The 15236-nt window shown below is 47.8% G+C and overlaps 7 protein-coding genes across 7 annotated transcripts; all 7 read right to left on the bottom strand.

Moving 5' to 3' along the window:
• Positions 1 to 515: 515 nt before the first annotated feature.
• On the bottom strand, positions 516 to 923 carry TEOVI_000760100 (nuclear transport factor 2 protein, putative; the record flags this gene model as incomplete). The annotated part of the gene is made up of 1 exon (XM_067221128.1): positions 516 to 923. The coding sequence occupies one exon, from the start codon at positions 921 to 923 to the stop codon at positions 516 to 518; it is 408 nt and encodes a 135-aa protein (XP_067077229.1).
• A 618-nt stretch (positions 924 to 1541) lies between these two features.
• Positions 1542 to 4733, bottom strand: TEOVI_000760000 (uncharacterized protein; the record flags this gene model as incomplete). The annotated part of the gene is made up of 1 exon (XM_067221127.1): positions 1542 to 4733. One exon carries the CDS (start codon positions 4731 to 4733, stop codon positions 1542 to 1544), a length of 3192 nt encoding a protein of 1063 aa, XP_067077228.1.
• A 574-nt stretch (positions 4734 to 5307) lies between these two features.
• TEOVI_000759900 (uncharacterized protein) lies at positions 5308 to 6807 on the bottom strand (the record flags this gene model as incomplete). The annotated part of the gene is made up of 1 exon (XM_067221126.1): positions 5308 to 6807. The coding sequence occupies one exon, from the start codon at positions 6805 to 6807 to the stop codon at positions 5308 to 5310; it is 1500 nt and encodes a 499-aa protein (XP_067077227.1).
• Positions 6808 to 7690: 883 nt separating this feature from the next.
• Positions 7691 to 9898, bottom strand: TEOVI_000759800 (FHA domain containing protein, putative; the record flags this gene model as incomplete). Its single annotated transcript, XM_067221125.1, has 1 exon — positions 7691 to 9898. The coding sequence occupies one exon, from the start codon at positions 9896 to 9898 to the stop codon at positions 7691 to 7693; it is 2208 nt and encodes a 735-aa protein (XP_067077226.1).
• A 470-nt stretch (positions 9899 to 10368) lies between these two features.
• Positions 10369 to 11418, bottom strand: TEOVI_000759700 (uncharacterized protein; the record flags this gene model as incomplete). Its single annotated transcript, XM_067221124.1, has 1 exon — positions 10369 to 11418. The coding sequence occupies one exon, from the start codon at positions 11416 to 11418 to the stop codon at positions 10369 to 10371; it is 1050 nt and encodes a 349-aa protein (XP_067077225.1).
• Positions 11419 to 12079: 661 nt separating this feature from the next.
• On the bottom strand, positions 12080 to 12976 carry TEOVI_000759600 (uncharacterized protein; the record flags this gene model as incomplete). The annotated part of the gene is made up of 1 exon (XM_067221123.1): positions 12080 to 12976. The coding sequence occupies one exon, from the start codon at positions 12974 to 12976 to the stop codon at positions 12080 to 12082; it is 897 nt and encodes a 298-aa protein (XP_067077224.1).
• Positions 12977 to 13713: 737 nt separating this feature from the next.
• On the bottom strand, positions 13714 to 14676 carry TEOVI_000759500 (uncharacterized protein; the record flags this gene model as incomplete). Its single annotated transcript, XM_067221122.1, has 1 exon — positions 13714 to 14676. The coding sequence occupies one exon, from the start codon at positions 14674 to 14676 to the stop codon at positions 13714 to 13716; it is 963 nt and encodes a 320-aa protein (XP_067077223.1).
• Positions 14677 to 15236: the final 560 nt, after the last annotated feature.

Here is a 15236-nt window from a genome sequence, read left to right as displayed (position 1 = left end):
TTTTTTTTTTTTAGATATCACACCACACCACACCATGCCTGTCCCTTCCTTTTCCTGAAGGAAATAATAGCACCAACTGAAGAAAACAAACAAACAAACAAACATCTTTTTCCCCCACACACACACTCATTTATCCACAAACCCCCAATCGTACAATTGCTCTCCCCTCCAACTACTTCCTTCAATATTTCTGACGTCACGACAAGCAGAAATACATCCTATTTACCACTATTGGTCCCCTTTGTAAAAGATTCGTCCGTCTTATCATATTATATATATATATATATATACTCCCCTCCCTCACTCTTTTCTTTAACTTCCTCCTCGTCATTTTTTTTTTTGCATCATTCTTTAGTATTTTTGTATCCCACTTGTCAAAAAATGGGGCGTAACAAAAGAAAAAAAAAGAGAGCTGAGTGAAACCTCCTTTTATAATATGGACACAAAAAGAAATTGAGGAGCCAGATGGCCGCGATTTGCCACTTACACCACCAAATAGATGAACGTTGCAGTCTTTACTCCTTTTCACTTAACCAGCGATAATAATCATTCATTATGTAATACCGCTCTTCTACCTTTCTAATAACAAACCTCTGAAAGAATTCCCTCTTATGTTCATCATCATATGTGACTACGCCATGGACTGTCATGAGAAATGAGTCCGCCCGTTCATTACCCGGAAGCGGTTGCGCATCCACACAATCAACTTTGTGATTTGTACGGGGTAATCCGCCGAGATATGCAGCGATGGAAGCGGTGTCTGGGAGGGCATGTCCATTCCATTCGCAAAGGAGAGGTGTGTTTGGAGCATACAAGGCAACAATATCACCCCGCCTCTCTGGGTTATCTAACAGTTGGTAAAACTGCTGGCGAAACTCAAGCGCCTTCTTAGCCACTTCCGTGCAATCTGCGTATTCCGACATGGTAATAAGTGATGAGAGTCGTTAGAGCTGTTCCTTCACTTGATATATATATGTAATATATTTCTTTTTATATCTTTACTGCTACTGCTGCGGAGCTTTGGGTTGCATACATCAATGAAATAAAGAGGTGAAGGGGAAAGAGAAGGGGGGGGGCGGTGTAGGGACATATCAAAAAAACATAGAAACAGGAAGCGTTAAAGACGAATTTTATTGTATCCGGTGCATGATACACCATTTGGAAAGACAACAATACAGTTCTCCATATGGAAGCGAGCGTGAAGAAAGCGATGGTTAAATGAGTGAGCCAAGTTCCGTACACAGGGAAAAGGGGAATGTAGTTTGCGTTTGTTTGTGTGCGTGTAAACGTCCAATGGTATTTTTGTTGCAGCTGTTCGAGTTGCTAACAGCAAATTTCCATGAAACTATCGCTTCCCTCTCCCTCTATCATCATATGCCACAATAGGAATTTACTGTTCTTCCCCGAATACCAAAACTATTGGGTAATCGTTATTTAAAAAAAAAAAAAGAACGTCCACTCCCTCAAAAAATATACCAGTTATTGCTCTCACCGAGTTTCCGCAATCCACACCTCTTTTACAGTACCCTACACGCTGCATTTTAGGATGTTTTCAGCACCCTCTTAAGTAATGCATTCGAAAGCACCTCATTGCAGACATTCCGCATGGGCATGTTCCACAGCACTTGCCACTTCCCCTCTTGCAACTGACGTTGCTGCAGTTCCCGTGCCAGTACATTTAAACATTCATCCCAAGATTGCCGCCCCCGCCCGGGGAGTGCCGCAGAGTGTCGATCGATGCAAGCATAAAGGCACATTTTATCGAGCAATGTAATACCTACAGAATCCTCTTTTCCCGTTACGTCCACAAAAGATCCACACATCTCCATCTCTTGTATATGCCGGTCCACAACAGTTGCAAGATCTCCCTCCGTTGCGTCGGGACACGCCATCAACACTTCACTTTGTGCGTGCAAGTGAGTGAGGAGGTACCAATGCTCCAGCAGGGAAGGAATGGGTTGCATGACACGAAGCGTATCGAGTGCTTCCTGCCAACGGCTACAGGCAAGAAGAATGGAAACCCGTCGCACTCGAGCATGGGTTTGCACGAGCGTCAGTCCGATACTCTCGGCGTTGCTTTCTATCTTTTCTAGCGCCTGGAGAGCACCAAAGTAATTCTTCCGCTGCGTCCATGTCATTGCGGCAATTAAGTCGGCATACAATACACCCATAACGAAGTGACTCGCCGCACTAACACGCCGTAGCGTTTCACTTATTTCAAGAATCACACAAGAGTACCCAAGATAGTGAGCCAGTTGCGCTCGTTCAAACTGCACATGTTGCCAAAGGAGGAGATGATCTGGCGGCCAAAACTGCAGCGTTTCCTCCTCCTTGACGGTGGAACCAGCCATTTTCACTGGACTTTCGCCCAACAAATGCTCGTCAACTCCAAGCAGGTCTGCGTTTGTATGCAAGTTTGGCTGCGTGGACGCCTTCCTGGTAGTTGGTGCCGGTGTTGACACATTTTCGTTGTGAGAATCGGATCCACAGCGACTGTAGAAGAGCATGCTTTCTACCAGCCGAGTGAGCTCTTGATAAGCCGACTTCAAGTAACCACACGTGCGTAACCACATGGCACATAAGAAACGGTAAGTAGAGACAAAAAAGAAGTTCTGCTCCACTGCGGCCAGCCCGCTCGCGCCGTAGTGTTTCTCCACGGCTGTTAAATACGTGTGCAGGATCCTAAAGGGACCGGCGCCGGATGGCGCCTCTGCTGTGCCAACTTGAACGGCTAGAGCGTGGTGCGCCGTCAGTCGCATGGTCTCACGGAGGAGGAGCTCTGAGGGCTCGGGTACATTGTTAGTAGAGTCAAGTGTGGATTCCTCGATTAGACTCAACTGCTGGGCGAGGGAGTCGCTGTCTATTGGTTTCGTGCACGTGCAAACGCCGTAGTGACCGGCAATCAGCATCAATGTCGCCCTTGCAACAGATGTAATAACCTCTGTCGAAACGGTCGACGAAGGATCAAGGAAGGCCTCCATTTCGGATAGCCATAAGGCGTGGCGTACTGTCTGTGCTGTTGTCTGAACCACAACAGAACCACCACCTGTCGCAGCCTCCGCGGCTGTGCAAAGCAAGGCGTTTGCATTACTACTAACGCTACCACTGCCTCCACAACGCATGTTTCCAGCACCACCTGCAGTTTCTGACGTTGGGCGAACCCCTGCCACGATGCCAGTGATTATAATGGACCGAAGTGATGTGTCTACAGTTCCAGGGGATATCAGAAGTAACAGAGCCGCACCCATGTAACCTAAGCACCCAGCGCGGAATCGCGGAGCATTGACGTCTGTTTCCGCATTCCCGTCTCTCCGCGTGGCTGCATCAGCAAGTTGGAGCATAATAGCGATGTCACCAGCAGCGGCCGGAGTGTCTTGGCATGCAACATGCACAAGAAAACTGTTGTAATGCGCTATGGTGAGAAGCTCGCTGGAACGCCACTGATGACCCACTAGAACTCCCATCTGTGCGCAACGTAGTGAGGCCTCGAGCGACCTCACAGAGAGGTAAAACTGTGAGTATAGGAGCACACCATTCATTATATTAGAAAGAATCGAGTGGTGCCACTGCTGTTGTTGCGATTCCTGAGTGCCCACGGCTCCACCATGAGCCTGTTCACTAAAAATATATTCTAAAACATTGTTGTAGTCACGCAAAGGTAGTGCAGCGCCAGATCCGCTCTCCACAACTGCCTCGAGCAAACCCTTTGAATCTAGAGTACGCCCCTCACAGATGCGACGCATTGCCTTGTGCATGCTGACGATATTTAACTGTCGATTGCTTCCAGATACTCCAAAAGCCTTCTGCGATGGCTTCGCCCTCGAGCCTCTACGTGCATGCGGTGTGGAGTCGTCACGCAAACCAGCCGTTAGCGCAGCAGGATCTTTTCTCACAAGTATTAATTTCTTTTCCAGCTCTGCGAGTAGACAGCCAGTCACCCGGGAAACATGGGTCTGCCAACTAAATGATGCACAGTTCCAACTCACGCCTAACCACACAATAAAGGAATGTGTGATACTTCCTGCAGCATGCTGAGAACCTAATTCGTCACACACACTAAAAAGTCTTGACAGCACAGGGAGTATAACGGCAGCGCGATCATCAATGCCCATTTCGTTCCAAAGCATTTGGGTGGTGTGGCTAGACAGCGCTGTGTTATCGATGTTGAAACAGATGATATGGTATATAAAATTGTTGCAATGGGTCGTTTCTCCAAAGTGGAGGCAAATGTCAAGTAACTCTTCAAAGCACCTGAAGCTCCTTTTCATTTCATCATCAATGGCCATGATATCTTTCTCAGTTAATAAGAGACCCGATGTCTTTGCAAAACCATCTAAAAGATTCTTTGAAAGACCCCACCCGCGTTGATGATCTTCCCTGTCTAGTTTTTGTGTTACGAGTGCGTCGATCTCACCAGCAGGGCGTGACAGAGCTTCGAACGCATCGGAAAAATTCGCTTCGTTAGTTTGGTAGTATTCCGCCTCCCTTACGGGTGACCGTTCTTCCATGCCGAGGTTCGATGCCCCTTTGGTGTCTGTGGTTGGGCGCTCATGCATCTGCGCCACCTTCGTGAGGTACCATGCAGCCAGTGCCTCCGCTGCCGATGCATTTGCAGCAGATACTTTGGGCCACTCCGCCGCAATCGCGCGGCCACATAAAAACAGGGCGATATCGTCAACCTGCGGAACTCCTACTGCGTTAGGCACGCTGAAAGACGGTGCACGTGAAACCATCCTTTAAAAGGTTAAACTTTATTGAGATGCGTGTGCGTATCGCGTGTGCGCTCGTGTATTTCCCACCTTTGAATTATACACTACTATTACTTCTCGTGCCCAGAGGCGAAGGCTCCCGCTGTCTGGTGAACCCCTGCTATTGCCTTTGCTGTCGGATGAGGTCTGTCGACCCTTTTTCCCCTTTGATGATATTATCAAATACCTTTCCTCAAGCACGTCCGCTGCTTTGAGAGTAGAGGCTGCGGGACCGAAGGGTAGAGGTAAAGGTAAAGGTCGAGGTCAAGAGAAACGCGAACCATTTGCAGTTGGAGCAAGGCAATCACAGATTACGAACATTCTTTAGGTAGAAAGCCCTATCCCACACCTAAAACAGCGAAACAGTCAAGGGGGACATTACGCTGAGTTATCCCTAGCTTCGAAAATACACAAAACAAACACTGATACAGATACAGATACAGATACAAAAAGGTACTGACTGCACACAACACCACCAACACAGAGTGTCATAGACGTACATAACTTTTCCTTCACAGCCGTGTATGTCCCCTTCCCAACGTTTATTGAGCAAATAATGTCAATTCATGAGATCAGTATCGCGTAAGTGCAACTCATTATCCACTACGGCATACGAATCCCTCCCCCTTTTCTTCTTTGGTGGTGAACGGAAGGGAGCACCCTTTTGTCCTTTACCAACGGAAACGACCTCTCTTGTAAACTTTGATCGACTCCACATACACTTTGAACAAGCTGTTGCCCCTTCAGGCAGTAGGCAGCGGAGGCGAATGGGCATGCGGTAGATGGACAAACAGCTGCGACAAACGAATGGGACGACTGTGTCATCGTGGACGGTCATCTTCAACAGTTTTCCTCTGACCACTGTTCGTGCAATCTCACGAAGGACATCGGGACGCTGGATGGAAAGAAGGTTAAGTGGTGTGCGTTTTTCCCCGGTGCACTGCGGACACCGTTTGTAACGAAGGAAGCGGTCGGCAACTGAGGCAACAAATTCATAGGTGCACCTGCGGCACTTCCAGCAAACCAACTTGTTGCTACGCAGCGCAATGGTTCCAGGATCTTCATGTGGTTGCAACTGGGCCTCGGCGAGAAGCAGGGGACTGTCCTTCAAGAAGCGTTTCAATTCACTATTCTGGTTACCTTTCTTTTTGCTTCGCCGCTCACTAGATGATTTCTCCTTTGACCCCTCGTTACCATCTTTGGGAACTGTTAGTGACAAACCACGGTCTTCGCATGAGGGGCACAGCGGGATACATGTGTTATTGCTTTTCACATTCCCGTTCGACGAGTGTTTCTGTTGTTGTTGCACTAACCGCTGAACGCGCGAGTTTACTGACTCCCTCCACGGCTCCCCGCAATGGGGACACGACCACCACACGATGGTGGCGCAAGGCAGTGGCACATCGGCGACGGACTCAAAAAGTACCTTGTTGTGAATTACACTGTTACGACATGCATCCCACTGTGCTGCAAGCAGGGGAAATGCCTCCGCAAACCGTCTCCCCGGAGGGAACGAAGGAGTACTGGGCGAGACCGCCAGCGGGGTGTCTGAACAGTGTTTTTTCGCCGTGCGGGCCGCGCATCTCGGACAACTGTAAAATGCAGCCACCTGTGGATCTGTACGGTCCACTGGACGAGCCGACCACTGGCATCCACAAGTGGCACAACACCATGTTACAATGTGGGCCCATGTGGGAAGCACCTTAATAACCGGGCTCTTGGTATCACTCTTAGTAGTGCCGTCACTACTGTCCTCATGAGACGATGCTATTTTGGAGGAAGGGAGGTCGACTAGATATGTCAAGTTCACTGCATTTTCATCCTTGTGAAATTCCCGCTGCAAGTTTGGTGGCAGCGCATCAAGTTGGAAGAGGACGTTGGTGGGTCCATGCTGCCTCCGCCAGAGTAAATGTGTGGCTGAAAACAAAGCCCGTGCGGAGGTTAAACGAGTAAAACCTACAGTGCCCTCCAACGAAGAGACAGGCAAATGCCGACCACGAATGGTACAAGCTCCGGGTATTAATAGGCCAAAAGCATTACTTCTAAAGGACCGTAGCATGATCCTTGAGCACGAAGATCGATTACCTCGTCTCGAGTTAGTCACTACGCTATATTGTTGAAGTACACAGACAACCAAAATATGCGCGTCGGTGTCTTTTTTACCTTGTGCCTGTTCTCCTTCGCCTCCGCACACGACGCAATCAAAATTAATATGACAGGGAAGAAAGAGAGAAGGAATGCAACGAGTCTGCAGCTTCACATACATATACACATACTTGTGTTTATTTACTTATGAATGGGAGCAAATATCTGGGCCACCCCCTAACCAGCAATAGCCCGGGGACGCTAACGTGTCAACGCTTGAAAAGCAGCAGCTACAGATACAAGAAAGGTTCACGTGCGCACAAACGTCGAAACATACACGCATACGTGAATGCTAAATGCATTTAAAGTTGAAAACAGCGACGCATCATCATGCTTCTCCGCAACCAACGTACAAAAACATAAATGTGGACACAGAAAAGGAATCGGTCAAATAGAGTTAAAAAAGAGAAAATATTTTTAAAAACGAGGAGTACGCACAAGAATGGGATGGGGGTACGGGCAAAATACGACGGTATATAAAGGAATGCGTCTATAAATAAGATGTTGGTAGATGCATATATATATTATTATATTTGCATTTATGTATATAAATGTAGGTATATATTTCTTTACTTTGGCCTCCAGACGCACAGGTCGACATATACGTTGCATTCATATAGTAATGACAATAAAGATAATAATTGCATATATATGTATAATCGTACACCGGCTTAAGCAAACATATAAAGTCCTTCATGTTTTCTAGTGTGTGTGTGTGTGTGTGGCATAAGCGCAAAACAGCCGGAACAACACAGAAACAAAATAAAATAAAACTGAAAAATAAAAAAAGAAAACATTCAACTCCTTTTCCGTTTTTGTCTAGATTGCGGGGAAGGTGGTAATGCCGTGCAACCCGGTGGACGTTGCACTGTCGTTGCAGTCAACCGCCGCTGCTGAAGCACGCTTCGAAATAAATCTTCAGTTGTAACAAAAATGCACAGGGGCTCCTTTCGGCACTTCGCCACCCCTTCCCAGGCCACCCCGGTGCCGCACATGTTAGCTTCCGGTAGGATGGCAACAGATGCCAACGCGGTTCTTCGCGTGACGGTACCACCAGAAGCAACAATGACACGGCGAAGATTATTATCAGCGTCACTCTGCGGCTTCGCAGCGGGATGGAGATAAAAGACAAGCCCCTCGAAGAGCGCCTGACGCTTCTCTGGCGGTGTGTCCATCAGCGCTTTCAGGGAAAAATCGTTAAGAACCTCAATACTGTCAGCGCTGGGCTCTTCACTGTAAGTGAAGTCACTGGGATTAAACTTTTCGAGCACTGCCGCTAGGTTTGGTGGCCGCTTCATGGGGTCTTTTGGGATGCACGAGAGGATACCCTCAAACCATTCACCGTTCACAAGGTGATGCACGTATGGCAACACTGTTAAAAGCTTGATGCTGCGCACGAGTGGGCCTTTAATAACAAGATGCGTTACCTTCTTATAGTTCGAAATGTCAGGATTCATGTAAATATTCATGTGCAACAAGCTTTGCATAACACCCTGTTTGCAGTGGATGCCAGTGGTGACAACAGTTAATGAACACTTGGGTTCCTTCACCTTACTTGACAGCACCTCGACGGAGGGTGTCACTGTCCCGCGCCGACTCTCAGTTTGGTTAGTACTTGTTCTGTGTGCATTTCCGCTCGTCCCCTCCGCTTCCACAGTTGTTTGCTTTGGAAGAGTCGACGGCGCAGTATTACTGACCTCTTCACAGCTTTGTCTGACTGGACGAGGCATCGGGGACTCCTCAACTGTTGCACAACCCAACTTCTCCTTCGGCTCCTGCTGGGTGTAACCAGGTTTAGTGGCCAGAGAAGAGGAAACACCATCAATATTATTATTATTATTGCTGTTGTCATTGTCATATTCATCTTCCACGTAAAAGGGGGAACATCCGTTGTAAATCCTAGGCACCTTCTTAGGTGGTGGAAAATTGGTCAGCACAACTTCAGGTGAAGGGGAGAACTGCACGGAAGCATCGACTGCCGCCACTGCTGTGGACGATGCATCCGATGAGCTGACCAGGCGACTACAATTAGCAATAGAATTGCCACCCAATACACGTATGGTGCATTGATAGTGGGTCCCAAGCTGCAACTCCACGCACTGAGCAGCGTTTGTCCTCGTTAAAGGGAAGCTGTAGCGGTGCGAAGGAAACAATCTTACTGTACGGCAGTATGTACCGTTGCTGGATGACAAATCCGTGACGTCAAAGGATGTCCACTTGTAGAACGGTTTCTGTCCCGAAGGAGCCGCCGCAGCAGATCCTTGAGGGGCACATTGCAATTTGAAATGAAACCGCACGACACAGTGCTCGCGAGAAATTGTGTGCTTGTATAGTAAGGTCTGTTGATTTCTTCCATTTGTCCGCAGGGCCTTCATCGGCTGAGGAATGTCATCCCGACCCATTCTGCACGCACAGGTAAGTCTCTCCGGTAGCGCCGATTCGTTGATATCCGTAGGTCGTAGGGGTTCACCATATTTTGATGCCAAACAATAACGCACACAAAATTTTCCACCCGACTGTTGCTTCCCAACTTCCCCTTCTCTCTCCACCCCTTCCTCAGCGGCTACTGGTGCGAGCAGTTCCCATGTCATTTGCATAACCGGTAAGATAACCGGAAAAGCTTGCGAAGAAAAGGAGTCGGGTAGCTGAGGTTCGGGAACAATTGAAGTAACGAGGGACGAAGCTGAGACCGGGGCCATAGCCGGAGCGGGAGTGGGGGGAATATTATTTGTGCGCTGTACTGTATGATCCGAGTAATCCCCTAACGTGTGTTGCGAGTGTAAGCGGTTGGCTGCACCGCCGTTAGTTGCCCCCCGAAGGTGCTGCCCCGCGTCTCCATCTGAATCCGTTTCTGTCACTACTGTACAAGTTTCAAGATTGTCCTCCCCATCACTAAAGATCACAGTTTCTAAATCATCATCTACGCTGTCCATGTTACCGCTCAACAGAACCCTGTCATGAACGGGTATTTGGCTCAGTGAGGACTGCGTTGCTCCCTCCATCATCCGTTTGCTTCTTCGAATTATTGATTCCCTTGGCTTCTATTTCACACTATCTATAGCTATTGCTATCGCTGCTTTATTTATTTGAGTAATGCCGCAGATCAGCGCAGAAACGAAATACAGTGGTAACAGAAAGAGGAATCTGCACGCACAACATAGAAAAAAAAGACATTGCAAACAACCAAGATCTTTTGCAATGAGAGCTACCATTAAATGTTGGGAACCAGAATAACATTCAATTAAAGTAAGCCAGACGGAGAGATCGCTACACCAGGGGGAAATACTCCGGCCCCTCCCCGTGCTCAGGATGCAAAGAGAGCAGAAAAGGTGCACCTCACCGCAAACGGTTCATTCAGTTCATTACACGCCTGTATCGCCGCCTATTCACATGTGTTCTATCATTTTGTTGCTTTTGTACCGCAGCACGAAAGTCATATCATCAATTCCGTTAAATTTCTGCTTGTCCCCTCTTGTCACTCTCTGTCCGCAGTAACCGTGTACTGATTCACACCATCCACATCATAAATAGTTACGAAAACCGTTGACCCATCGGCAGATATTGCTGCACCGGTAGGCAATGAATGCGGAGTGTGATGCATCACAGCAGGTCTAAAGTCCACAATGCTTTGTTTCTTATCGCTGGGAAGTGCCCACACCGTCACATAGCCATCTTCCGCTGCAGACAAAATCATGTTACATGCTGCGTTGAAGGACAAATTGTGTATCCACCTTGAATGAGCACATACGTCAATGCATGTGCTGCCAGTATGGGAGTCTAATACCAGCAAACGACCGGCGCCACTCGCTGCAACTACGAAGTCACCGCCACTAACAATTTGGACCGCCGTCACACACTCCAAAGTGGAGATGGAAACGAGCGGCTGCTGGTCTCGACTCCAGAGGAGCAGCTGACCGGCTGCGTCACCACTTACCGCAAGGAGTTCGGAGTCCGGAAACCTACTTATTTGCGCTGCCGTGACCGCCCGCTCCTTGTGCCCCTTCACTGCGGAAGCTACACGAAAGATTGAAGACGATGTTGCCGCATCTTGATCTGCCTCGTCCTTCATTGGTGCAGCCCCCCCACAATATTCGGCAAACATCACCACACCTTTACTTGTGCCCATGATGACGTGTGCCCCTCCCCCAGCGGAAGCGGCAAGACCACCGCACGAACCTTCCCCATGCACACCACCATGTGATACAAGGCTAATGGGTTTATTGGCCGTCCACAATTGTGTTGTTTTGTGCATGGTGATGAGGATGAGTACTTGCGGTTCCATACCGTCCTCGGCACCAGGTGCATGAATGGCACTACATTGGAGAATCATTTCATTTTCCATTGATCCAATGGGGAGCAGATGTGCCTGATTTGTTTCGGTGTTCACAATGACACAGTCCCTGCGAGATGTGTAAACCAGCAAGGAGTGCTCCTCAACAAACGAAAGATTGTTATAAAGCAGTGAGGCCGGTGCACGAACGGTGGGATGCCGGTGTGTTGTGACAGAGCGTAGGGCGCGGACCATGATTGGTCTACTTGCTTCGATGTTGTTATCGCTTCTACTGTTCACAGTTTGGATAACACACGTCAAACTATACCCCCACCCCCACTCTCTCCGCTTTTCCTGCGAGCTTTGACGATAAAGAAGGAAATTTAATGCCACGCTGCAGCTGACGCATCGAGACGTCATGATGCAAAAGGCAATAAACACAGTAAGAAGAAAATAATAACAATAATAAGGGAGTTATTAAGGGAAACACAACAACCGAGGCGGTCCTTCAGCTGAAAAAAAAAGAAGCACCTCCACAGCGCGTATACAGAAGAAAACGCAGCAGATACTACACCGACAAACTGTGAAGCACACTCGTCGAGGATACGTGCGTACACCATTAAACAGTCGAAAAGAGTAATTGTGGATGTCTCACCTCCCCCCCCCTACACACTCGCCCAAAGAAAAGTAAATTCCCGCCACAACAAAAAAACCCGCTGCGTCCTGAGGCCACTTCCAGCGAGAGGACAACAACAATTAATTGTACACACATCCGACCAGCTTGCGGATTCCCACGAATTGTACACTAATTCCTCTCCCTTACAACGCATATATATATATATATATATATGCACGAATGTAAACCAACCGACAGCCCGTATTCAATTATCTGTTTGCATCCCCTAGTCCTCTCTGCTTACAACAATAACAGCGACAAAATAACAATAGCGGCTCCAATGCACTGCAGCGCCACCACGGTTGTGTACACAACTCTCAGCGATGACAAAAGGCCAACGGGTACATTTCTGCACCCCGGCGATGTCTCCGGGATGTTGCCATCCAAAACCGATACGGGAGGAGATGTTAATGATGAGGTTAATGCGTCATCATATCGCTTCATTAAAGCCGAGACGAACTTTACGCAGCGCCCGCCTCGGTCCACAACAACACCGCGAACAGTAATCGAAGGAATGCACCGCCGCACAGAAGTATTGCGGCTAAAGAATGCCTGAAGAGAGAAGGGTGTGGTTGAGTCCACCTCCTCGTATCGCGCATGTATTGGTACCAACAGCCTTCCCCTTGCATCATCAGCCGATGCAAAAATATCAATAGCTGCAGCGCTTCCGTTGGAATATCTTCGAGAAGCGGACGGCAGGCGCTCAAACGTGATGTTCACTCGATTCACTTCATACCCCACATGAAACACTGGCGCCTCGATGTCAAAGAAGTAATCAGAGGAAATCCTGAGTGGTTGGTAAGCCCAGGTGATGTCTTCTTTACTACCCTGCAGTTTGATGCTGTACAACTGCTCAAGCTCTGCCGCATCAAAAAAGAAGGTCCGCGGGAGGTCAAGCGAAATGTCTACGGAATTGAAAATAAGCGGGAACTCGACCTCCAACTGCATGTGATACCCGCCGCCCAGAAATCCCCAGTGATGTGTGTCATGAAGGGAGGGATTTTCACATGATGAATTCACTGTTTCTCTTTCATCTGATACAGTTGTACCGGTGACAACACAAAATGCGAGCAACAGCGCCACAACAAATAACCGGGACCCTGCAGAGCCGCAGTACGCAGCAGTTGAGGTAAACATAAGTGCTTGGAACAATGCGGAACAAAAAAGGAGCTAAAACTGCGTGGTCCCAATTCTTTACTTCATATCTTAAAACAGAATGAGAGAACCAATATGCGAGCGAATCATTGAGACCACGTGTGAAAAAGAAACACAGCAACACAAGATTACAGGATCACGAGGCGAAACTACAACAGCAAATTCATCATTTCTATCGCTTGCTGCTTTCATATGGAGGCAAATGTAGTCAACAGCAGCAAAAAAAGGGGGGAAGTCATTAAGCATAGGCAGTGGATAAACACACGAATTGCACCAATTCGACGCAGTCTATGTACTGCCAGTGGCGGAGGAACATCAGTACCGAAAAATATTACCAAACCCATACACAACACAACAACAAAAGTGTGTGGCACCACCGCCGCCATTATAAAAAGAAATGCTGTAACCCCCCTTTCAAGGGAAAATCCGAAGAGAAAGACACACAAATGGAAAACGAATAATCACAATAACAGAAATAATAGTAATTTAAAACAGAAAAGATTTGTGGACCCTCAGAGTCAACAACACGTTGGTGCAAAACACTACGGGGGAATTCAAGAGTGACTTATGACAACGGGAAGGAGACATACCATCTTTTGCACGCACCCAGTCACCATTCCATTTCCCTCAGTACCACTATCTTATTCTCCATTTTTCATTTCATTTCATTTCGTTTTCTTTTGCATCGTTTCTTTAGTTTTCCCTCTGTGATGGTGAAATCATCGACGCCCCTCCCTGCGCCCCCTTTCTCCCGTCTTCTGCGGCTTGGAGGTGAGCCCTTTCACATCGTCTTTACCATGACTGTGGCTTCGGCTGCGCCCCCGCTCAACCTCCGACTTGCTGCCTATTCTCCCCGCCCGCTTGTAATCCAGAAACATGGCAGAAATTCGCTCGAACAAAAATGAAGCGGTTGCTACGCCTATAATTTCACCCCAGTACTCTCCACGATGGCCGGCAATGGCCCGACCCACTCCCGCACCCGTAACTTTCGTTACAGCAACTGTGAAACGCATGAGAATATCATGTCCAAACAGCTTCAACCGCCGCTTAAACGACAGCGCGGGACCCCTTAGTAACCACGGTGGTAGCAATACGCGTACCATGTCAACAACACTATCAGCTACCATGTCCAAAACCGCACGTTTCATTGAGTCTTCCGCTGCCGCGGCAGCGGAAATATCTTGCATGAAAACATCAACATCACTCTTCAAAGCGTGTGGGCCAAAGAGAGAGGAAAGGAATCGTGGAAGCCTCAAGTATCTGAGCGTCTCCCCCACGTAGTGATCGTGGAGACCCGGATATACGTTCCATAGGTACACCACACTATTCATGTAGGGTTTATTCTTCTTAGCCAGTCCACAAGCAATTACTGTTTGCACTGCCAGTCGTGCTAGTTTGTCACCAAATAAAACCAAATTATCTTTGATAGCTTCCACTACTGTAGTTACCACCTTTTCCATTGGTATATCATCTCTCTCAACCGTCAATTGCTCGAGCTGCTGGTGCACTTGAGTCATTGTGGGAAGGAAAAACCCAACGGAAAGCGATAGCGTTGTGGTGTTCTCTGCAAATCGCTTGGCAGCGATGGCTCGTGGTGTGAATCCATGGTGCGGGAAAGAACGGCCTTTTTTTTGTTGCAGTAAATAGAACTGGTTAGCTGTTGCAAGGAGTGTTGATGACATTTTCCCCCCTTTTTTCTTTTCCCTTTCTGTCACCGTGCAAGTAAAGCAGTAGTTCCGAAGACAACAACGAGCCACAGTGAGGTGAACTGAGAATAGTATACGTGCCAAGGTAGTTTTCGTGAGAAGATGGAGGACCCCAAAAAGAAAAATAGAAGGGAAAAGAGAGTTTAAAGAAACAACCAATGGGATGAGGTTGCATAAAGGTTCGAAACACAAACAAACAAACAAACAAACAAACAAAAAGGAAACTAACGAAATGCACATTAGTGCCGTGCAATATTTATGAGTGTGTATGCGCGCATGTGTGTACAGACACAAAGCACAGGACTGCAAATTTGCAATACGAGCAGCAGGGAAGTAAACCTTAAATTTTGATTCCCAAATTTCCCCTTCCCTCATAAAGTTGCATCAGCCTGCGAAACACGCCTATTGTCACATATATGGCAGGACAGGAACTCATCTCAAGTATACCGACGCAACAAAAATGTGTGACGCCTTGCTGGTAAAATGTGTTTCCCACCCTGAAATACCCGCTGTTCCTATAGCCGCCTGCATTCCTT

Source organism: Trypanosoma equiperdum (assembly GCF_001457755.1).
Source record: "Trypanosoma equiperdum strain OVI genome assembly, contig: ctg_1321, whole genome shotgun sequence".
Taxonomy (NCBI): Eukaryota; Euglenozoa; class Kinetoplastea; order Trypanosomatida; family Trypanosomatidae; genus Trypanosoma; species Trypanosoma equiperdum.
The sequence above is the reverse complement of the archived record's forward strand: the minus strand, read 5'-3'. Positions and strand labels throughout refer to the sequence as shown.